Raw genomic sequence first — 25706 nt, 5'->3', positions numbered from 1 at the left:
TTTTCCCTTCTAGATTTTCAGTTGCTGTGATCTTCCTGAACTGTCCTCTGTCTCTTCAAGTTAGTTTAAGTTTGAAGTTTTCCATCTGAATTTTAATCACCCTGTAGTGGTGGTGACTTTGTAAAACCTTCCTTACTGTAAAACCACTAACAGAGAAACTCACCCAGTACCATTCCTTCTTACAAATGTTGATTGCCCCATTCATTTTCTAGATGCTTTGGCCACTTCGGGAAGGTGGTTTTGTTTGTTTGTTTGTTTGTTTAATTATTGTGGTAAAAAAATCTAACGCGATGTATAACCCCTCTTAAAAACTTAAGTGTAAAATACAGTATTGTTAACTCTACAATTTACAGCAGATCTCAGGAACTTATCCATGCTGAATATCTGAAACTTTATACTGAATAACGACTTTCCATTTACTCCTCCCCCCAGCCTCTGGCAATCATTGTTCTATTCTCTGCTTCTATGAGTTTGACTATTTTAGATTCATAGATGTCCTTTCTGGTTAAGAACCCTGCTAGAGAATAAACTGAGAAGAGGAATTTCTGTGTCATAGTCTATACACATACTCATCTTTTTTGTAATGTTTATTTTTTTGTTTAATAGTTTAAAAATTATTGATTTCTTTTGCTTTGTTTGATTTGGGGCTATATATTCATCTTTACTAACTTTCCAAATTTGTACCCTAAGAGAAGTGTAGGAGGGCTCCTTTTGCACCATATTCTTGTCAATATGATTTAGTCTGGTTAGTTTGAAGAAGCATTCTTTAAGCCTCACATAACAATAGATATCATTTGAAGAAAGTTGAAAATTACATAGAATAGACGTAAACACTCTGCCTGAAGATATTTCTGTGTAGTTTTGTCACAAGGTTAGATTCATGCAAATCTGTAGAAAAAAGCAGGATAGGTGGAGTCAAGTGCTGCCCCAGAAATGTGGGGAGGGCATTTACTGCATATATAAACTCTGCAAGTTTAGAAGTTGTTACTGTGTGACACTTTCAGGAGTCCTTTGTAAACACTGCTGAAGGAATCGTATTTTCTGTTATATTCTGAGGCCACTAGATGGTGACATAGACTGTTTTTTCCTTCATCCTTTCTTTGAGTATATACCTGTAAGTGGAATTATGGGATTCACTTCACCTGATCTTGTGTATTTGCTTTTCAAAATGTTAAGTCATACTCCTAGTGGCAATAAATTAGATTTTGTGTTTCTCCATATGATTGTCATAATTCACTGTTTAACTATTTTTGGGGTATGCAATGTCTCATTAAAATTTTTTTTCTCTGATAACCTGTGATTTGATTATTTTTGCATTTTTATTGGTATTGGGGTTCCTTTGCATTGTAGAACTTGCCATTTTTTATTGACTTGTTTGTATTTTTTTAGAAACATATTCTTGACTAATCCTTTCTTGTTTTTGTGTACTACAGATACATTCTCCCATTTATGTCTATTATTTAAACTTTCTTAATGGTGTCTTTTGTCATATAGAACTTTTAATTTTAAGGAGGCTGATTTTGTCATTCTTTTCACTTACTTTTTTGTTTTGTGTCTTGTTTAACAAACACTATTCCTGTCCATATGCCGTAGAGATACTCTTCCATAATTTACTACAGAAGTTCTAGAATTTTGCTGTTTAGAATTTAGCTATTTAATCTTAAACTTATATGTGGCATAATATGAAGCAGACATCTATTGTTATCTTTTTTTGTCAATATGAATAATCAGTAACCAAGCACAATTTATCATAATCCATTTGGTACGTACTGATTTATAATACCAGTCATCAAACCCTCTGATAATATCTGTTATTAAACTTTTGTAGATGCTATAGTTTCTAGCCTTTCTGTTCTATTCTGTTGATTCACTTGTCTTTTTCATCTTGACCAGTACTACACTATCTAAATATCTACAACTTTATAGTCAGTCTTGATATCTGATGTAGTGATTATCATCTCCTTATTCTTATTATGCAGTATTCTCTTGATGACTCTTGGTCTTTTATTCTTTATGTAAATTTTAGGATCAACTTAATAATATCCAAAGAGGGGAAAGAAAACCTCATTCAACAGACTTTTAATAGAAATTGCATTAAATTTAGAAGGATTGTTAGAGATAAATATTTTTGAATTTCCGAACTATGTACAAAATAGAGCTCTCTGTTTACCCAAGTTTCCTCATCTGTTTTTAATAAAGATTTATAATTTTTCTCATAAAGTACTTGTGCCCTTTTTACTAGATTATTCATAGGCATTTCACATATATGTTGCTATTGTGAATGAGATTCTTTTTTAGATACTTTTTTTAACCAGCTTTGATTAATACAAGGAAAGCAATTGAGTTTTTAATATTGATCTTTGATTTAGGAACCATTACTAACTCAGGGGATTTGTTTATAACTTTTCTTCATTTTCTATGTAGATAATTGTATTGCCTGGGATAATGGTAATTTCATTTCTGCCTTGGTAATCCTTAAGTATCTTATTTTTTCTTCCTTTAAAAATCGAATCTAGTCCATTGTTATGGAAGAGGCAAACCCCAGGTATTTTAAAATCTCATTTTTAACATTAAAAGGAATATATTTAATACTTCATCATTAACTATGATATTTGCTGTGAGTTTTTTGATCGGCATCTTAACAGGTTGAAAAAGTTTCTTTCTAATTTGCTAAGATTAAAAATTGTAATTGTATGTTAAATTTATCAAAGGTTTTTCCTACATTTATTAAAATGGGCATTTATTTTCTCCTTAAATTGATATTGTGAATTACATGAACATGTTTTCTAATGTTAAAACTTCCTTGGATGCTGGAATAAATCCTACTTGGACACTCAGTATTATTTTGTAAATTGCTAAATCATGTGTGATAATATTTTATTTAAGATTTTTATATTTCTGTAGTAGAGTGACATATTTTTAAAATTCTTCTTATGTGGTTTTTTCAGTTTTATGTATTTTATTTTTTATTATTTTATTTATTAGTTGAAGTAGAGTCAGTTTACAATGTTGTGTCAATTTCTGCTGTACAGCATAATGTTTCAGTCATACATATATATACATATGTTTGTTTTCATATTCTCTTCATTATAGGTTACTACAGGATATGGAATTCATGTAGTTTTTGTTTCACTTTATATTATAGTATGCTAAAAATGTTGCTTTGAGAAGCTCTGCCTATTTTTCTCTTTTCTGAAAGAAATGCATAGAATAGAGTTTTTCTGTTCTTAATGTTTATTAGATTTTTCTAGGGGAATTGTTTTGACTTGGCAATTTTTAAAGTATTTTCAATATTTCTTTGTCTTTTTTTTTCTTTATTGTTTCTTGGTGTTTGAATTGAATACTTGGTATTAGTTTTCAAATTTTCTTGTTTTCATCTATGTATATGTATGTATGATATGTATATGTGTGATATATAAAGATTGAAATATTTATTTATTTATGCCTATAAATGTCCTTTTAGAGTTAACCTGCATTAACTGGTTTTTTGTTGTGTTATAGTTAGAAATTGTGGTTGAGTGATTTTAATTATTCTGTATTCATTCAGACTTTCTTTGTATTTTAAATATGTATTCTCTAGTATATAATATATATTCAGAAGTATAATCATGTAAAATTCTAAAGATCTTACATATTATGTATTTCATATACTATAGTCTATATCTTATTAAATATTTATATGTTTTAATTTGTCTTGTTTACTGTAGAATTCCAGTCTTCACATTTTTATACCAATCAGTTTGAGAGAGGCTTGTATTAAAATTACCTACTTCTATTTAGTGTCTTTACAAAACTTGAGACTTTTTCCAATTCTGAGGATTTTTGTTTTCTTTCTTTTTGTATAAAGGCAAATTTATAGATTTCTTCATGTATTTATTAATTTTTTATTAACTACTGCTTTCTTTTTTCTTCATTCTACTCTTTCCATCTAGGTTGAATTTACTTCTTTCTTAGGTACATTCTTTAATAGTTCATTGAATATGTTCTTTGAATGATAAAAATCTCTTAGTCTTTGTCTGAAAAGTAATTTATCTTCAGTCTTGAAAGATAATTTAACTAGTACAGTTTACAGTTATTTCGCTCCAGTAATTTAAAGATATGATTCTGTTATCATTTGAATTCTATTTTGTTGATGCCATTTATATTTTATTCTTTGATGCATATAATAAGTACTCTTAAAGTATAATAGAATTATTTATTATTAAAAGCTAACTGTGCTTTCTTTTTAAAAATCTAAATAAATACTCTTTATATAAAACATTGTGACTTCATTTTAGACCAACTTTCATGTTTCATTATTGGCACTAGCTTAGTAACATATTTTGCATTATTATAAATATTAGTAGTGCTCATTTATTTAATATCATTTAAGAACTGTTTATATATGTTTTAAAATGTGAAATGTAAGTGTTTCTGCCAAATCATAAAGTGTATGTATGACACACACAAAAGAAAAAGCACAGAGATCTCTGTAGCAACTATGCATAGAAATGTAATCTAGTCTAGAATTTGTTACTTTACTCTTTATCTTGTATAAGGCACGTCAAAGAAAGTTCTGTATTTTGTTTTGAAAACAGAATAGATGTTAAGGGAAAATACTAACATGTTATAATATACTTATTGAAAGATAATGTTAATTCTGCACACACTGTACTGTTGCATCATTATACTTAGAATTTGTTATGCTTTCATCATTGTAGTTAACAAAGCTTGTCAAATTCCCTGCCTTTGACAATGTACATACCTTAATTAAAAAGTACTTTATTGCTAAAAAGTGCTAACTATCAAGTGAGCCTTCGGTGAGTCATAATCTTTTTGCTGGTAGAGGGTCTTGCTTCATTGTTGATGGCTGCTAACTGATAAGGGTGGTGTTGCTGAAGACTGGGATGGCTGTAGCAATTTCTTAAAATAAGACAATGAAGTTCGCTGGCATCGATGGACTGTTCCTTTCATGAATGCTTCCTCTGTAGCATGCAGTGCTGTTTGATAGCATTTTACCTACAATAGAAGTTCTTACAAAATTTCTCTCTCTGCTCCTACTTTATCAACTAAGTCTATGCTTATGTAATATTCTAAATCCTTTCTTGTCATTTCAACAGTCTTCATTGCATCTTTATGAGGAATAGATTCCATCTCAAGAGACTACTTTCTTTGTTCATGCTTAAGAAGCAACTCCTTATCCATTAAAGTTTTATCATGAGATTGCAGCAATTCCGTCACATCTTTGGGTTCCACTTCTAATTCTAGTTCTTTTGCTATTTTCACCACATCAACAGTTACTTCCTCTAGTGAAGTCTTGCATCCCTCAAAGTCATCCATGAGGGTTGGAATCAACTTCTTACAAACTCCTCTTAATGCTGATATTTTAAACTTGTCCCATGAATCAGGAATGTTCTTAATGGCATCCAGAATGGTGACTCCTTTCCAGAAGGTTTTCAGTTGACTTTGCCCAGATCCATCAGAAGAATCACTGTCTATGGCAGTTATAGCCTTATGAAACATATTTCTTAAATTCTAATAATCAACAGTTGCAATTACTTCTTGACCCATGAACTACAGATTGGATGTTGTATTAGCATGCATGAGAACATTAATCTCATTGTATATCTCCATCAGAGCTCTTGGATAACCAGGTGCATTGTTAATATTTTGTAAGGGATCTCTTTTTCTGAGCAATGGTCCCAACAGTGGGTTTAAGATATTCAGTAAACATGTTCTAAACAGATATGCTGTCATCCAGGCTTTGTTGTTCCATTTATAGGGCATGGGCAGAGAAAATTTAGCATAATTCTTAAGGGCCCTAGGATTTTTTGGAATGGTAAATGAGTACTGGCTTCAACCACTGGTTTCATTAACCCCTAACAAGAGAATCAGCCTGTTCTTTGAATCTTTGAAGCCAAACACTGACTTCTCTCTAACTATGAAAATCCTAGATGGTATCTTCTTCCAAAATGAGAGTGTTTTGTCTACATTGAAAATCTGCTGCTTAGTGTAGCCACCTTCGTTAATTAGCTAGATTTTCTGGATAACCGGATGCAGCTTCTACATCAGCACTTGTTGCTTCACCTTGCACTTTTATGTTATGGAGACGGCTTCTTTTCTTGAACCTCGTGAACCAACCTCCTCCGCTAGCTTTAAATTTTCCTTCTGCAGCTTCCTCACCTCTGTCAACCTTCACAGAACTGAAGAGAGTTAAGACCTTGCTCTGGATTAGGCTTTGGCTTAAGGGAATGTTGTGAGTTTGATCTACTCAGACCACTGCAACTTTCTTTATATCAGCAATAAGGCTGTTTGGCTTTCTTATCATTCATGTGTTCACTGGAGTAGCACTTTCAATTTCCTTCAAGAACTTTTCTTTTGCATTCCCAGCTTGGCTAACTGGTGCAAGAAGCCTAGCTTTTGGCCTATGTCAGCTTTTGACATACTTTCCTTACTTAATTATTTCTAGCTTTTGATTTAAAGTGAGAGACATGTGACTCCTCCTTTCACTTGAAAACTTAAAGGTTATTTAGGTTATTAATTGACCTAATTTCAATATTATTGTGTCTCGGGTAGTAGGGAGGCCTGAGGAGAGGGAGAGAGAGAGACAGGGAAACAACCTGTCGGTGGAGCAGTCAGAATACACACGTTTATCGATTAACTTTGCTGTCTTATATGAGCCCGGTTTGTGGTGCCCCAAAAGAATTCCAATTATAACATCAAAGATCACTGATCATAGATCACCATAACAAATATAATAATGAAACAATTTGAAATATTGCAAGAATTCCCAAAATGTGACACAGAGACACGAAGTGAGCAAATGATGTTGGAAAAATGGCACCAGTAGCCTTGCCTGGCACAGGGTTGCCACAGACCTCCAGTTTGGAAAAAAACAAAACAGAACAATATCTGCCAAGTGAAGTAAAGCAAAGCACAATAAAACAAGGTATGCCTGTATAGGTGATTATCACGTGAATGTCAGGAGTGGCATTATCCAAAGTATCTTCATGACCTTACAGTATTGAATGTGAAATTGCTGAAAAATGCTGTAAGAATAACTAAGATCCTTTTGCTAAGGTCTATACAATCTGAAATGCTGTGGGAAATCAGTTCCTGCAGAAGCAGCAAGAAGCAGACAGAAGACTTGGTAGAAAACACATCATGTGAAATAAGTTTTTGATGACTTTCTCATTTCTTAGAGTTTAATTTTGGTAAATCTTCTGATACTTTTCCTTTTTTTCCTCTCCCTTTCTTCCTAACCTTCTTCCGGGAATAACAGTGAAACCCTGATAACCATTCAGTATAGAAAACTAAGTTTCAAAGGGACCATTAAAATTTATTTTTCATTACTCCCTTGTGTAAACAATCTATTAAAAGTTTTTCTTTTTAAATAGGATGACTTTTTCCCCTAAAAGAAGCTTAAGGAAATTCATCATGGTACTTTAAAAAATTCATTTGCTGCTCTTGCCTTGATTAGAGTTTTATCTTGCATCATACATTTAACTTGATAAATTTTCTGTGGATTTAAAAAATATTTTTTTTTATAATGGATAAAACTATTTCAGGGAATCTTGTGAAAATGGCTTTAATAAAGAATAACTTTTTGGTGATGTGATAAAAATTCTCCTTTTTGTCATTTTGTTTAGTTTATAAACTTAGATATTTGAACCTTCTAATTAGTATATCACACAAAATGCTGCCTTGTTTCCTCAAGACATGGTAACAAACTAGTTTCTTCCTCAATGACACATTTATCTGTTTTCATTTAAATGCCTCAAAGAGTTACCCAATTATCTAATCATGTTGATATTTCAAAGCCCAAGTATTTGTCACCCTTTTTTTTTCTTTATAACGTTTCTGTCAGAAATATTTGTAATCACAAGCCAAGAATTCCTACCAGTATGTCACATTTCAAATTTCTGAAGTCCTTTGGGACTTTCTTGCTACTGGACAGCATGGTAAAATAATTTTGGTTTTGTAACCATAGTGTATCTTGTATTTCATCAGCTATTACATTAGTAAATAGATGTGATATGAAATTTTTCTAACAGTGAGGATGTCAGTGATATAACACAGAACATAGTATGTCGGTGTGAAATTGGAAACTGATTTTCAGTTGGACTTCAGTCAAGATACAACTCTTTTCATCAGTAGAATTATATTAATAATTTTTTTCTATCACCCCCCACCCCACCAAAAAAAAAAAAAAACAGTCAAACAAACATGGGTTGTGATAGGATACAATGGCTGGAGTCCAAGCACTTATATTTTGGGATAAAAAGAGCTTCATCATGAGGGAGAGTAAGAGAGAGAAGAGAAGAGAAAAGAAGAGACAAGAGAAGAGAAAAGAAGAGACAGGAGGAAGGGTAGGAGGGAGAGAGAAGGTAGGGGGAGAATGTTCCAACAGTTGGAAGAAATTTAACAATAAAAAGTTTAGTTTTTGCTAGATCACAGGATGCAGAACAATGGGGAGAGGTAAAAATTGAAAGATGAGACTGAAGAGTTATGTAGGATCTAGATCTTGGAAAACTTTGAAGGTCATTTTAGAATTAAACTTTTTTTTACTGCCTTAATGATGTATGATTGACATACAGAAAGCTGTAGATATTTAATTTTTACAACTTGATAGGCTTGGAGTTAAGTATACACTCTTAAAACCATCATCATTATCAATACCATAAACTTAACCATTACCTCCAAAAGCTTTATCCTGCCTGTTTTGATTTTTCTTTTTTTCCTTTTGTAGTAAGAGTACTTGATGCAAGATCTAACTCATTCAACAAAACGTTACATATGCAATATAGTATTGTTAATCAGAGGCCCTGTGTTGTATAGTGGATCTCCGTAACTTGTTAATTTTGTGTAGCTGAAACTTTGTACCATTTGACTGACACCTCCCCATTTCCTCCTCCCCCAGCTCCTGGCAACCACCATTTTACTCTCTGCTTCCATGTATTTGCCTATTTTAAATTCTACATATAAGGAAACTTACACAGTATTTGTCTTTCTGTGTCTGGCTTATTTCACTTAACAGAATATCCTCGAGATCCATTCATGTTGTCACAAATGGCAGGATTTCCTTCTTTTTTAAGGCTGAATAATATTCCATTGCATGTATATACCATATTTTCTTTATCCATTCATCTGTTGGTGGACCCTTAGATTGTTTCCATATCTTAACTGTTGTGAATAATGCTTGTAGTGAACATAGGAATGCAGATAATCTTTTTGAGATCCAGGTTTCAATTCCTTTGGATATATATACCCAGAAGTAGGATTGCTAGATGTAATGGTAATACTATTTTTTGTTCTGGGGGAAGCTCTGCATTGCTTTCCATAGCTGCTACACCAGTTTACATTCCTATTAAGAGTGTATAAGGGTCCCTGTTCTTCACAACCTTGCCAAAACTCGTTATCCTTTGTTTATTTGATAGTAGCCGTCCTAACAGGTGTGAGGTTATATCTCACTGTGATTTTTGATTTACATTTCTCTGATGATTAGTGATGTTGAGCACATTTTCATATACCTGTTGGCCATTTGTATGTTTTCTTTGGAGAAATCTTTATTCAGTTCTTTTCTCATTTTAAAATTGGATTTTTGTTGTTGTTGTTTATTTTTGTATTGTGTTGTAAGAGATCCTCATATATTTTGGGTAGTAACATGATATATATACCTTTTCTCCCATTTTGTAGTTTGCCTTTTCACTTTGTTTCCTTTACTGTGCAGAAGCTTTTTAGTGTGATGCAATCCCATGTGTATTTTTGCTTTTCTTGCCTGTGCTTTGATGTTATATCTAAAAAAAATCATTGCCCAGTCCAGTGTCTAGAAGATTTTTCTCTATTTTCTTCTATGAGTTTTATTGTTACAGGTTTTATATTTGAGTCCTTAATCCATTTTGAATTGATTTTTGTGTGTGGTGTATGTTGAGGGTCAGATTTCATTCTTTAGCATTTGGTTATCCAGTTTTACCAACATCATTTATTGAAGAGACTATCTTTTCCTCATGTGCATTCTTAGAACCCTTATCAAAGATCAGTTGATCTAATAAGTGTGGGTTTATGTCGGGGTTCTCTATTTTGTTCCATCAATCTATATGTCTGTTTATATGCCAATACATACTGTTTTGTTCCTTGTAGCTTTATAATATAATGAAATCAAGAAGTATGATGTTTCCTACTTTGTTCTTTTGCTCAAAATTGTTTTGATTATTTGGGTCACTTGTGGTACCAAATAATTTTAGGATTCTTTTTTCTAGTTTGGTAAAAAAAATGCCATTGGGATTTTGATAGAGATTGTATTAAATCTATAGATCACTTTGGGAAATATGTACATTTTAATAATATTAATTCTATTAACCATGAACACAGGATTCCATTTATTTGTGTCTTTTAAAATTTCTTTCATCAATGTTGTATAGTTTTCACATACAAGTCTTTTACCTCCTTGTTAACTTTATTCCTAAGTATTTTATTCTTTTTGATGCTATTTAAATGGAATTGTTTTCTTACTTTCCACTTTGGATAGTTGGTTGTTAGTGTATAGAAATACAGCTGATTTTTGTATGTTGATTTTGTATCCTGTGATTTTACTGAATTTGTTTACTAGTTCCAATAGGTTTTTGTTTTTTTGTTTTTTTGTTTGTGTGTATGTGTGTCTTTAGGGTTTCTATGTATAAGATCATGTCATTTGCAAACAGTGATACTTTTCCTTCTTCCCTTCTGATCTGAATATCTTTTGTTTGTTTATTATTTTGCCTAATTGCACCAGCTAGGATTTCTGGTATTACGTTGAGTAAGGGAGGCAAGAGGGCATCCTTGCCTTGTCCAGAGCCTTAGAGGGAAAGCTTTTAGCTTTTCACCATTGAATATAATGTTACTTGTGGGCTTTTTGCTAATGGTCTTTATTGTGTTGAGATACGTTCCTACCATACCTAATTGGCTGAGTTTTTATCATAGAAGGATATTGAGCTTTTCTGTTCATTTTGCTTCTGTTGAGATCACCATGTGATTTTTATACTTTATTATGTTAAAGTGATATAGTTACATTGATTGATTTGCATATGTTAAACCAGCTGCATATCTGAGGGATGAGACTCACTTGGTCATGGCGTATTTCCCTCTTAATGTACTGTTGTATTCAGTTTGATCATATCTTGTTGAGGATTTTTCATATGTATGTTTATCAGGGATATAGACCTGTAGTTTTCTTGTGATGTCTTTTTCTAGCTTTAGTATCAGAGTGATGCTGGCCTCATAGAATGAGTTAGGAAGTGTTCTACTTTCATTGTTTGGAAGAGCTTAAGATGGATTGATATTAATTCTTCTTTAAATATTTGGTAGAATTCATCCATGAAGCCATCTGGTCCTGGGCTTTCCTTTTTGGGAGTTTTTCTGATTACTTCTTATTTATTATTAGTCGATTCAGGTTTTCTGTTTCTGACCAATTCAGTCTTGGTGAGATAGTTGTTTGTTTCTAGAATTTTTCTCCATTTCTTCAAGGCTTTCCAATTTGTTGGTGTATAACTGTTCATTATAGTTCCTTATGATCCTTTCTATTTCTGGGGCACCAGTTTTACTGTCTCCTCCTTCATTTCTGATATTATTTGGGTCTTTTTTTCTTAGTCTAGCTAAGAGTTTCTAAATTTTATTTATCTTCTCAAAAAACAACTCTTAGTTTCATCAAAGTTTAAAATTGTTTTTCTGTTCCCTACTTGATTCATTTCTACTCTATCTTTATTACTATTTCCTTCTGCTAAGTTGTGTTTAGTTTGTTCTTTTCTAGTTCCTTGTGGTGTAAATTTAGGCTGCTTATTTGATAACTTTTTCTTTTTCAGTGTGGTATTGATCACTATAAACTTTTCTTTTAGTATTGCTTTTGATGCATCCTTTGTTTTTGGATATTATGTTTGTCTTGAGATATTTTCTAATATTCTTTTTAATTTCTTCTTAGATCCAATAATTGTTTAAGAATGTGTTGTTTCCATGTATTTGTGAGCTTTTCCATTTTCTTTCTATTATTTAGTTTTTCTTTCATTCTACTGTGATCAGAAAAGATGCTTAGAATGATTTCAGTCTTCTTAAATTTGTTAAAACTTGTTTTCTGACCTAGCATGTGATTATCCTGGAGAATGTTCTTTGTGCATTTGACAAAAATGAATATTCTGTTGCTGTTGAGTGGAATGTTCTAGATATGCCTATTAGGTTCATTTGGTGATACTGTTTTGTAAATATGCTCTTTCTTTTTTGATTTTGTCTAGATTATCTATTCATTTTAGAGAGTGGGGTATAGAAATTTCCTACTATTACTGTATTTCTATCAATTTCACCCTTTAGATCTGTCACTGTTTTGTATATTTAGGTGCTTTGATGTTGGAGATATATACACACACACACTTATAATTGTTATATCTTTCTGACAGATTTATCCTTTTATCATTATATTATGACCTTCTTTGTCTCTTGTGATAATTTTTGACCTATAGTCTATTTTGTCTGATATAAATATAGCTACCTCTCTCTTTTGGTTACCATTTGCATGGAATGTGTTTCTTCACTTTTTCACTTTCAGCCTTATGGATGCCCTTAAATCTAAAGTGAATCTCTTGTAGGTGATGTATAATTGAGTCTTGTTTTTTTATCCATTCATCCACTCTGTGTCTTTTGATTATGAAGTTTAGTTCATTTACATTTAAAATAATTATTGATAAGCAAGGATTTACTCTTGTTATTTTGCTAATTGTTTTCTGTATGTTTCATAGCTCTCATTTATCTCTTCTCTTCTCTTTGTGCTTTTATGATTTTTTGCAGTGGTATTCTCTGATTTCTTTCTATTTCTCTTTTATGTATCTGCTATACTTTTTAAATGATTATCATAGGTTTGTGTCAACATTTTAAAATTACCTTTCCCCCAACATTTTAAAATTAAGCTGATAACAACTTAACACAATTGCATGCAGAAATTTTACACTTTTCTGTCCCCTATTGTATAATTGATGTCAGATTTTACTTTTTTTATATTGTGTTGTTATTAACAAATTTCTGTGGTTATAGTTCTTACTACTTTTTGTCTTTTGTTTTATATGATAGTATTAAAGCTGATTTATACACTGCCATTACAGTATACACTAATAGATGTTTGTATGTGTATTTATATTTAGCAGTGGGGTCTATATTTCACATACTTTCTTGTTGTTTAGCCTCTTTTAATTTCAATTTGATGAACTCCCTTTAGTGCTTCTTATAAAGCAAATCTAGTGGTGATGAACTCCTTCAGTTTTTGTTTGGGAAAGTCTTTATCTCTCTTTATGCATTCTTAAAACATAGTTTGGTTGGGTAAAGTATTTTTGGTTGGTAGTTTTCTTCTTTCAGTGGTTTGAATATATCCTCCTACTCTCCTGGCCTGCATGAATCCTGCTGAGAAATCAGCTGAAATTCTTAGGGTAATTACTTGATGTGACAAGTTGTTTATGTCCTTTGACTTCTGACGAGCAGGTTCTTCAGAAAGATGAAATTTACAAACCTTTAACTAGACCGATAAAGAAATATATAGTGAAGACTGCAATAAATAAAATTGGAGATGAAAGGAGACTTTACAACTATACTACAGAAATACATAGACTCAAAAGAGACTACTATGAATAATTATATGCCAACAAATTACAAATCTAGAAAAAGTGCATACATTTCTGGAAATATGCAACCTCCCAAAACTGAATCAGGAAAAAATTGAAAATCTGAACAGACCAATAATGAGTAAAGACATTAAATCAGTAATCAAAAAACTCCCAACACAGAAAACTCCAGGACCAGACAGCTTCACTGGAGAATTCAACTAAACATTTAAGGAATAATTAATACTAATCCTCCTCAAATAGTTCCAAAATATTGAGGAGGAGGGGACACTTCCAAATTCATTCTACAAGGCCAGCATTTCTGGAAGTCTTAGCTACAACAATTAGGCAAAACAAAAAAATAGGATAGGATATTTTCAAGGTATGATGGGTTAATCAGTATATAACCCCATTGTAAGTTGAGAAAGATCATCTGTATATAAAACCTTGGAATATATCTATGGGTGTTCTATGTTATTTTTATTTTTATGGCAAGGAACCTCCTGATAATGCATATATAAAATGTGCTTATAACAATGCCTGTCATAAAGATTTTATGAATATTGGTAAATATTAGTATAGCTGGACCAATGTTAGCTAGCTAATATTTATTGAGAACTAACTCTGTGCCAGGCACTGTGATAAACACTTTATTAAGACATTTAATATTCAGTGCAAGCCTATAAGTATTATAGGAAGAAATAGTATGAGTACTGTTATATCTCCATTTTACAGTGGAACAAACAGACAAAGGGAAGTTAAAGTAGCTTACCCAAGATCATACAGCTAGAACCAGGATTTAATAACCAACAGTCTGGATCCAGAGTCAGCCTTTTTAACACAACACCATATTACCCATCACAGTTTCTCTTCTTTACCTCTGAAAATACTACACAACCTTTAGGTGTGTTGAAATTAGCATTCTTGCTTTTCTTGCTTCATCTAGCCCACAGAGATCTTTCCACTTTATAAGTTCCTATGATATACAGTGTTAGTATATTATGAAAGTTCAGCTGTTGCTCTATTTGTTTCATTTTTTTTCCAGTATGATGTCCAAGAAAGACTAGATTTTTGATGTAAGCACTAGCCTTATACTATGTTGTATTCCTGTGGTTGATTATATTCAGTGTACTAGGGCTGCAGAATGAGAAAATTTCTCCCTTTTCCTGTCCTCCAGCCCACAACCAACCATTTGCCCTGCTTCCGCTTTCTGGAGAGCAGAAGGCCATGATTCCTTGGCTTATTCCTTGGCTGGTCACATAGGGCAGCCTTCCTGGCTTCCCCATTTCCTTTCTATATTTTGTTCTCTTCCTCCTAGTGAGTTATTGCCTAGATAATGGTTTGGGAGAGATTAAGACAACAGATGATGGTAACAGTAATTTAGTAACAGAAAAGATTCCCTTCTTCCTGTACTCCCCTACCTGTCTTTATTCACATTGGTATATGGACTTATTTCTTCAAAAATGTAGGTTGAGGCAGCTTTGATTTGTTTGAGCACAGCTGCTCTAAGTAGAAGGAGTGGAAGAAGGAAGAGAAGAGGTTGGAGGAGGACAGGAGTTTATTTTTACTGTTACATATGAGCACTAAACTTAGCATTTATATTTTGTGAGAGTGGGTGTTGAGGAGAAAGGAATCAAAGAAGAGTGCCTCTTTTTCTCAACTCAAAAAAAGGCCCAGATGAGGAGGCCATTTTCATTAACACCAAATTAGCCCATCATGCAAGGCCCTGTTAAGCCTCTGCATCTTCTTTCATGTCATTTCCATATTTCCCCACACCACAAATGTGTCAGGGGAGAAGATATTAGGGGAAGATTTTCTTCCTCATAATCATCATCAGTCTTGATCCAAAAGTCAGTCCAATATAACAGTAGTAAAATCTGAGATAAAACAGTGTAGTTGTTATGTAATATGGCTTCAAGAAAAGTTCACTGCAATCAGATTGTCATGCCTAAATGTAACTAATATAGAAATTCTAGAGCCATCACTGATCCTTCTTCATGCTCTGCAATAGCCATACGGAAATCCTCACAGTTTACCCCAAACACTATATTCTTTCTTCTTTATGTTTTTGTACAAGCTCTTATCTTAAACTGCAAAGGCCCCTCCCAGTTAATTAGTAACTTTTCCTAGGAAACTTTCTTGAACTTCTAGATTGGGCAGGATGTTCATGTACTTCCACAGAACCATACTTACCTCTCTCATAGCATCTTTCATTTATTCATTCATTCAACACTTAGCATGATGGATACTGTAGCATTACCAGGAATCCAGCTGGGAGAAAGATAGATACTAATTCTAAAAATGGACATTTGACACTTAGTAAAGAGTTAATTTATACTTTCAAGAAATGATTTCTGCACAGACAGAGAATACAGACTTGTGGTTACCAGGGGGGTGGAGGGTGGGAAGGGATAGACTGGGATTTCAAAATTGTAGAATAGACTACACTGTATAGCACAGGGAAATATACACAAAATGTTATGATAACTGCACAGAGAAAAAAATGTGACAATGAGTGTGTATATGTCCATGAATAACTGAAAAATTGTGCTGAACACTGGAATTTGACACAACATTGTAAAATGATTATAAATCAATAAAAAATGTTAAAAAATTAAAAAAAGAAATGATTTCTGTGCTACATGAATAGTTTAATATCCAAAAAATTATGAAACACTTCATAAATTATTTTATCAAACTGAAATATCTTTTATACTCCAAATTATCAAAGATAGAACAAAGCTATGGTCAATCTCACTTGAATATATATGTAAAAACCATAAATAAATATATTCAAAACAAATCCAACTATAATTAAAGACATTTCCAAGTTATTATTTAGAAATCCATCGACATATCAATCAAATAGGTAAATAGGAAAAAACCCTATGTGATCATTTAAATAGATAAAAAAACTTGTTTGATGGAATTCAACATTTTTTCTGGATTAAAAAAAACTCTTAGGAATTTAGACATGGGCCTAATGATTTTAAATGATGAAACTCTGGAGGTATTTCCCTAAAAGTCAATAATTACTGTTATCGTCAGTAATATAATATTACTGATGATAATATTATATTTCTAAAATATTCAATCAATAGTTGTAATTTGTTTTTCTTAGGATGCTGAAAATCTGGTATGGAGTGGTGGAACATGTTATGATATGTGAGAAAACATACCCTCCCTTGTTACACCACTGAAAATTGTAATCTTGGAGAAGAGTGAAGGATAAGGAAAAGTGTTCATTGTTTACTGTTATTTGATAAAATCAAGTTACATGGCAATAAAATTATAACAATTTTGTATATGTGTAGCTGGAAGAAACCACATCATAATATTAACTGTGGTTTTCTTTGTCAAATTTGGTTTGAAGCATTTAAATTTTTCTCAGTCTTTTTCAAATTTTCCAGATTTTTCTTTGATAAACCTATATAGCTTAATTGAAAAAATAAGAAAAAGAATTAAATTTTTAATAGAGAACTGTCCTGGGGCAAAGGTTAGCATTTTGGTATTCTTTCTAATGATTAGGAGATTACCAAAGAGGCCAAAAGGTCCAGACATTTGTTGACCCCAGCTGTCTCTAAAATCCAAGAAGGGAAAAGAACAGCCAGTGGTTTGGAATTGACTTGAGATTTTTCTCTTGCTTTTTCACATGGACTTATTTAGGCCATTTAATGTTTCAGTTTCAACCAATCAATCTCACAAATATATCCACTCTGAGAAGATGTACTGACACAGGTCAGTTCTTATGAAAACATTCTAGAGCCCATCATTTAGAATGTGACCAATGTCAGTATTACAGATAGGATTCATTAAAAAAGCATCAGTGTCACAGAGCAAAAAGAAAGAGGAGACGTCCCGTAGAAACACAAGACCTTGGGGAAGCAGTGGGGGCTTCTGTTACCTTTGCTTCTTTTTTTGTCCAAAAAAAGGTAATGTTTCAATTTCTTTGGCTGCCTGAGCTTTATCCATATCCCTAAAGGCCCTGTCCTTAGATTATTTTTTACCATTGGGCGCTACCTACACTGAGACTTATGGATCATGTGCATCTATCTTAAACCTAAATTTGCCAACAGCAGTTTGTCTGTAAAACATATAAATTCAGCCAGAATTTCATATTTTGCCCCAGGAGCCTCTTAAATCAGGCTGTACCTCAGCCATCCTGGAAGGCTTCCTCAGGAATAAATTTCTAGCACTAAGTATTGAATTTTAATTTTATTGAGTTTCCCTTTATGTTTATAAAGCAACTTTGTTTTTCACAGTATGAAACATCCCTCACAAGACATCCCCACTGCTTGTCTGAATAAATAAGCTCCTATGAGCCCAAAAAGGAAATAATAATGATTAAGATAGAATGAACAAAGGCAAAGGTAAAAAGTAAAGGCCTTTTCTCCTTTTTCTGCGTGATACTGAGAATTATCCTGGGTTTTTCACTAACATTTTTGTGTGGAAACCAAGTGCAATTTTTTTGTCTTATTGGAAACCCAGTAAAAGCCGTCAGCTGTTATCTAGTGGGAGCACATGTCTGAGAGGCTCGCTCCTGGGATTGATTCACCTAGCTTATCCTGCATGTTCTGACCATCTCCAAGGCTGTTCCCTGGAAGCTTACTCTGCCCTAATCATTTTATCCCTTTGTCTGGACTGCTGATAAGGTTTATTTATGGAAAAAGTACCATATCTAAGGCAAAGAAAAATTGCCTTGAAGTCAGAGAACTTAGAATTCAGCCTCTGCTCTGTGGCTTATTCATTCATTGTACAGACCTTGGGCAAGAAGGTTGACCTGGTATGATGTACCATTTGTAATATTAGCCCCTATTTTATAGAATTGTTGTGAAGCTTATATGTAATATGTGAGAGTGCTTGGCATAGAGTGAGTGAACAACACATGTTTAATTTAATCTGGACTTTCAGGCTTACTTTTTTTCCCTTTTTCATTATAAGAAGAAATGAATAATTTAAAATGATGTTCATAGATATTCAAGATAGTTCCTGATTTAATAATTCTTTTTTTCTGTATTTCCTTTTTAATTGTTTTATTTAGAGCTTTTCAAATTAATAAAAGAAAAAGTCTGAGGAACTGTTACAAACTGGAGAAGACAAAGGAGAAATAATAATTATGTACTGTGTGGGATCCTGATAAGGATCCTAGAACAGAAAAAGACAGTGGAAAACTGGTGAAATTTGGATAAAGTCCATAGTTAATATAATATACTAGTGTTAATTTCTTATTTTTGATAATTGTACTATGGTTGTGTAAGATTTTAACATTAGAGGTTACTTGAGAGATGTAAGGGAACTTTTTGAACTAATTTTGTAAATTTTCTGGAAGTTTAAAATCAGTTCAAAGTAAAAAAGTTTAAAATATATAAAAAATAAATTATTTCGAATTTATCATTTCCATTTTTCTTTCTGAAACAAATCTTTACAACTCAGCCCCAATGCTTCCTATTTAATTTTTTGTGTAGGATTCTTATCTTCTCTACACATACACAATGGGTAGCATGTCTTGTTGGGTTTTCTGTTTCTAAAGGATGTAGTTTTAGGCACAAGTATACTCAGAACTATTTATCATTCCATATTCCATATTTTACCAACTTCTTTATGTCCATATAATAAATTCATTGTGGTTGCACTTCCTCAAGCTAGTTGACATCTTAGCTCTCTTCTTTTTCTGAGCGTGCCGTGCCGTTCTTGTAATGGGCTGTGGTACCTGGCAGAGGACTAATGAAATTCATGGGATCTAGGAAAGAAGCAGACGTAGCTCCCAGAACAAAGAGGCTTTAATTAGTAAACACTGAATTGAATGAAACCAGAAAGAGAGAAGATGAGATGATAGCCTGGGGCTTGAAAATGTTGAAGAGCAGTACTTGATAATAAGCTCCCTGTTAGTTCATCTTAATTGTTTCTTCTTAGTACATCTCTCCCGGAAGAAGATAAAGGATTATGTGGTGGCTAGGTACATTTGAGACAACAGATATATTATCCTGTATCTGTCAGAGTGGTTTAGGGAAATACACTAAATATTCTCCTTCTGTTTCTCATTTGAAAGTTTTGAAAACAGTAATATCTCACAGTATTATTGTAAGTAGTCCTGCCCAGACAACTGGGTCACGTGTATTCCCTCTATTGCCTGGAAATGGCCAGAACTGGCAGTGATGCTGGATGGAGCAACCCAGGCTTGGACTGGATTCCATGTGAATCCTAGTCAAAGGAAGTTAGGGTTTCCAGATTAGCAAATAAAAATGATGATGCCTAGTTAAATTTGAATTTTTTCTAGTTGCCTTTGCCTAGGTACACTGGGGTAAAACAAAAATATTGTATAGGAAATATTCGTACTACAAATTACTTGTTTATCTGGAATAAATTATAAGTATCTATTCTACATATGTCTCTAATTATATTTCAATAATTACTTGGCTCTACTTAACATTTCTTTGTTTTGCATAATTTGCTTATAAAACTCCTTGCAGTTACAGACTATCTTCCATTTGCATTGTAATATAGCTTTTACTATGGTCACATCAAAACTATTTAATTCCTTTGTCTACTCAGCATCCATTAATGAGAAAATATGCTTAACATTTGCATTTGAGCCAGTATACTGAAAAAGTGCTTGCATAAAGTTAACAACTCTGAGAATTGCTCTTCAAATTTGATTCGTTGTAGCATATAATACCATCTTTCATGGCAAAAGTTGCTTTCCCACTCTTCAGGGTTATGTTGCACAACGACTTTTGAAAAATGCTGTCTACTGACAAAAAAGAGTACTGTTGTCAAATTTTATTCCCTTATTTTTAACATTACATATGATGATTTCACTTGTTTCCATGCTGGAAATAAATATTTTATAACATCCAGGTAAAATGATTGAATTCTTCAAGGACTGATACTGGTTTCAAAAGATAGTCATGGCAAATGTCATAATAATTATCCACTTCAAGTTGGAACTTCTTTCCTGATCATAAATAAAGTATAGTTTGCTTACATCATGGAAATTTTTGATGTGGCCTGCTCCATGTTGTGTCATGCAAGTGGGGCATTACTGAAGAACAAACTGGATAAATCTGGGGTATTGTGCATGTATTTAAACAAAGGGCATGAGTGAGCCAAATTAAAATTGACTGTGCATATGCTTCTGGCTGTTTAGAAAGGCCAGTGAGAGCAGAAGGAAGCTTATGGGCTCTAAGCCTCCAGAATTTAGAGGCCAAAATAAAGGTGATGTAGCAGATTACTTATTAGGAACAGGTATGATCTTGACCTAAGTGTCACAGATTACGACCACATCTTTCTTTTTATTCTTTTTTCCTTTTTTAAAAAATGAAGTATAGTTGATTCACAATGTTGTGTTAGTTTGAGGTTTACAGCAAAGTGATTCATTTATATGTGTGTGTGTGTGTGTATTCATTTTCAGATTCGTTTCCATTATAGGTTACTATAAGATACTGAATATAGTTCTCTGTGCTATACAGTAGGTCCTTGTTTATCTATTTTATTTATAGTAGTTTGTATCTGCTAATCTCAAACTCCTTCCCCCACTTTCCCCTTTGGTGATCATAAATTTGTTTTCTGTGTCTGCGAGTCTATTTCTGTTTTATAAATAAGTTCATTTGTGTCTTTTTTTTTTAGATTCCACATATAAGTGATATCATATGATATTTGTTTTTCCCTGTCTGACTTAACTTCACTTAGTATGATAATCTCTAGGTCCATACATGTTGCTGCAAATGGCATTATTTCATTCTTTTTTATTGCTGAATAACATTCCATTGTATATTTATATTACATCTTCTTTATCCATTCATGTGTCGATGGACATTTAGATTGCTTTCACGTCTTGGCTATTGTAAATGGTGCCTCTGTGAAAACTGGGGTGCATATATCTTTTCAAATTAGAGTTTTTGTTTTTTCAGAGTATATGCCCAGGATTGGGATTACTGGATCATGTGGTATTATCATATCTGTTTTTAGTTTAAGTCCATACTCTTTTCCATAGTGGCTGCACCAATTGACATTCCCACCAATAGTGTAGGAGCTACCACATCTTTCCATCAGATAGAGTCAATTCTAATTTCCATGTCTTGACCATTTTACTCAGATAGCAATTCTAAAGTTGCTCTTCCCAGAGGGAGTAAAGTCAGAAGATTTATATGTTTTGTTACACCTTAATTAAATTGTTATTAGCAACTTTGTTTTAATTGCTTCTAAGGGACTTCATCTCAAAAGTACTAGAAGTTTTCTAAATTCTATCCAATCCACATTGTGAACCTTAAATTGCTTTTGGGATTAGAAACACCCTCAAAGCAGCAAAGACTTTAAGTTGCTTTGGTACTCCATTGACTATTCTTAAAGGGGTCCTCTGCTAGGGAAATGACTGTAAACAGCCCCAGCTTTCATCTTTACTGGAAGTGAGCTCTGTTTTACTAGTGGTTAACTGTTCGCTTACCGTAGCAATGGCAGCTACTTGATAGTAATGAAAACAGAGAAGCAGATAGGTCTTTTAGTTTTCTTACTGAATTTATTGAGATGGAATTTATGAGACTAGCAGTCTCATAAAAAAGTAGGACGATTTCTGTTTCTGGCATTTTAATATAGACATGCTCTATATTCTAGTAATTGGGGATACAAATAATTACAACATATTGCTAATGCTTAAAAATATTTTGAATTACTCCCCTCTTTTTATTATGGATATTCTGAATATGCAGTGAGAGGAAGATCAGCAGAGCAGCTGTTAGAGCAGAGGAAGCTGATTTCTGTGCAGAGAGAAAAGTTAATATGGATTATACTTGGAAGTATAATATCATACCTGGAGGTAAAAGAGTAAATCCCCTGCACTTAAACTTCTTAGTTTATACATGTAATTTTGTATTCACTATAGATTGGGACATGTGCACTAGAGTTTTTCTGAGATCAACTTGTCATTCATTATCAGGCAGGTCAGTAGAGTTACCTAGATGTTGCAATTTGTACTGAAAAAGACTAAGAAGAATAATTTTATCTGAGAACATTTTCTTTTACAAATATTACTAATGCTTGTAATTAATATTCTTAGGATATTGCAGGCATACTTTTTCCCACAAATGAGAAATAACCAAAAATCTTTTTCTAAAAATGTATCTTTTCAGTAAGTTCTCTTAGCCACAAAACTCTTCTGCAGTTGAGGTTAAATTATTATTGAAACAGAATTTACATATACCATTATGTTTCAATAGGTGCAGAGTAGTGATTTTTGTTATGGCTAACATTAGTTGTGTTCTGTATTGTTTGGTCAAAATGTTATGGTGACACTGCATTCAAAATAATTCAAATTCACAGTATAAGTGAGATACATAGTTCTAACCCATTTGTTTATGTTCTGAATCTTCTTTCTAACACGGGCATATTTTTTGGAGCTAAAGCCTCCTTCATGAGTTCTAAAAGCCTAACTGAGCTTAGAGGATTATATTTTTATGCTATCTGTGTATCCAATTATAGGTCCACATTACCCATAAAGGAAGTTACTTAAGGATGCAAACCGCTCTTAGAAACACTGCTGTAAGAGACTCACATGCATTCTGGCTGATGCAGAATACCTTATGGTGAAAGAAAATATTAACATGGGAAAGACTAATCAGTCTTCTGTTACAGAATTTGTCCTACTAGGGCTTTCTGGCTACCCAGAGCTTGAGGCCATTTACTTCGTGCTGGTGATATGTATGTACCTGGCGATCCTGCTGGGAAATGGAGTAATCATCATTGTAAGTGTCTGTGACTCCCACCTGCACACTCCCATGTATTTTTTCCTCAGTAACTTATCATTCTTGGATATTTGCTACACTAGTTCTATTCCCTTATTTCTCAGCAGCTTTTTAACTTCAAAGAAAACCATTTCCTTCTCTGGATGTGGAATGCAAATGTTTCTCTCCTTTGCTATGGGAGCCACAGAGTGTGTCCTTCTAAGCATGATGGCATTTGATCGCTATGTGGCCATCTGTAACCCTCTGAGATACCCCATCATTATGAGCAAGACTTCATACGTGTCCATGGCTGCTGGGTCCTGGATTGCAGGAAGCGTCAATTCTGTGTTGCAAACCTCTCTTGCAATGCGGCTTCCTTTCTGTGGGGATAATGTCATTAATCATTTTACTTGTGAAATCTTGGCTGTCTTAAAATTGGCCTGTGCTGATATCTCCATAAATGTTGTTAGCATGGTTGTTGCTAATATGATTTTTCTTATAGTCCCAGTACTTTTCATTTTTGTTTCCTATGTTTTCATCCTCTCTACCATCCTGAGAATTCCTTCTGCAGAGGGAAGGCGCAAAGCTTTCTCTACCTGCTCTGCCCACCTCACAGTGGTGATTATATTCTATGGAACCATCCTCTTCATGTATGCAAAACCCAAGGCCAAAGACTCTTCTGGTGCAGACAAAGTACAAGTCACAGACAAAATCATCTCTCTCTTCTATGGAGTTGTGACACCCATGCTCAATCCCCTCATCTATAGTTTGAGGAACAAAGATGTGAAGGCAGCTGTGAAGAACATACTGTGTCAGAAATGCTCTTCAGCGGGAATGTGAATCTAGTTAACAAAAAAAATTCCTTTACTCTGGATGCAGGACTAGCTCACCTGGAAGTTCCAAAATAAATATAAGGGTTGGTGGAGCAATTAACTTCTGAAATTCTTATTTTTCTGTTGCTATTTAAATGTGAGAGAAAACTTGGACTTATGTTTTCCCTTCATGATTGGATTAAAGAGAAAAGGGACAGAAATTTATGGGTAAAAAGATTCTCATCCAAAGCACTCATCTTCACAGGATTTAGTTTAACTCTGGAATGATGAGTTCTAAAATCTTATGTAAAAGGAGATACCATTTTATTAGTTCAACCTCTTATCCTCTACATGCATCAGTTTTCCAGTCTCATATCTTTCTTAGGAAGATAAAGTAGTGCCTTGTTAGAGGTCAGAGTGCTATGTGAACTCAACATTAAATAATTCATAATGAGATAGATTTTGATCATACAGAGGGAAAGGGTAAGCACTTTAGGGTGTTTTAGGTACCTGACTATGTATATGTCACAGAGAGACAAGAGTAGAGAAATAATGCTATTTTTTTGTCTTAGGGCTGATATCCTTTTGGCTACACACTGGTTAGCATACTTCTGTGCAGAGGTGTCTGAAGCAATGTGAGTCTTTGTGCAGACACCCGAGCTGATGGGGAAGTTTGGTCTATCTTGAGTTTCAATAGGTGAGCAGTGGTGTCTTTAAGTTTAAATGATTGTTATAAAAAATTAGTTTTTAAAGACCTTGGTTGCACAGTTCTCTGAGAACACTGTGATAATGGATTTAGAGTATCACAGATTAGGTATTTTTGCAGTTACATTAATTTCCTGTAGATTATGAGCTTTTCTTTCATTCATTCATTTATTCAGTCAGTCAGTCTTTTCTTCCTTCATTGAATTACTTAATCAACCAGTACTTACTGAATACCTATTTTGTTTCAGACATTATGCTACCTATTGGCAATATCAAAAAATGACAACATGGAAGCAAAATCCAAAATATGACTAAGGAGTACACAGTCTTGTGGAATACAGACTGGAACATCAATTTGGAACAAAAATATTAAAGAATATTCAGTTTTCCCTCTTCCCATACCTTCTAAGCTGGATCATTTGTTTGCAGTCATAGTATGTTGAGTCTTTATTAGGTTGAACAGAGCAGTAGGAGGAATGGCACATTTCCAAGAAGTCAGATCTCTGATACACCTAACTCTCTACCAAGCTCTTCTTTTGTCTGTTTTATATGCCCTGGGATTCCACATATGTTTTATTTGGAAAAAAATTATTTTGTTGCTAGGGAAAGTTTTAAAACCACTAAGGTGGGCTAAACCCAGTAAGAATTTTAAGAAAGAGATTGGTGCTTTTGGATTGGGGTTTAGAAGGATCTTTGGCACTGAGGAGGATTAAGTGTATACATCTTGCTGATTAATTCCCAAAGCAGTTTTCACATTTCTTGGACAGCCACTAGCCCTTACCTTGTCTTCTTTCCCATAGGCTTCAAAGTACTGAGACCTACCTAGTTCCTTGGAGTTTTATTCCCTTTCTGACTTGTTATGGAATAAATTCCTCAAATAA

The 25706-nt window shown here is 33.3% G+C and overlaps 1 protein-coding gene and 1 long non-coding RNA gene across 3 annotated transcripts in view; both read left to right on the top strand.

The window, feature by feature from the left end:
• The window catches only part of LOC116663205, a 69349-nt gene that overhangs the window by 32481 nt on the left and 11162 nt on the right, over positions 1–25706 (top strand). The window contains exon 5 of one of the 2 annotated variants that reach the window (XR_004319374.1): positions 14–631. The exons of the other annotated variant lie outside the window; for it this stretch is intronic. This is a non-coding gene — a long non-coding RNA (uncharacterized LOC116663205). Of the gene's footprint in view, positions 1–13; positions 632–25706 lie in introns of those variants that run through there. 2 annotated transcript variants of the gene reach the window in all.
• On the top strand, positions 23189–24148 carry LOC102511156 (olfactory receptor 13C7). The gene has a single exon (XM_006184808.2). The coding sequence runs from the start codon at positions 23189–23191 to the stop codon at positions 24146–24148; it is 960 nt and encodes a 319-aa protein (XP_006184870.2).

The sequence above is a fragment of the Camelus ferus genome, chromosome 4, assembly GCF_009834535.1.
Source record: "Camelus ferus isolate YT-003-E chromosome 4, BCGSAC_Cfer_1.0, whole genome shotgun sequence".
Lineage (NCBI taxonomy): Eukaryota > Metazoa > Chordata > Mammalia > Artiodactyla > Camelidae > Camelus > Camelus ferus.
Note: the sequence above shows the minus strand (reverse complement) of the source record. Positions and strands in the feature narration are given on the sequence as shown.

Bases quoted from the DNA above. Each gene is read 5' to 3' on its own strand.
- LOC102511156 (XM_006184808.2), top strand. From the start codon at position 23,189: ATGGGAAAGACTAATCAGTCTTCTGTTACAGAATTTGTCCTACTAGGG.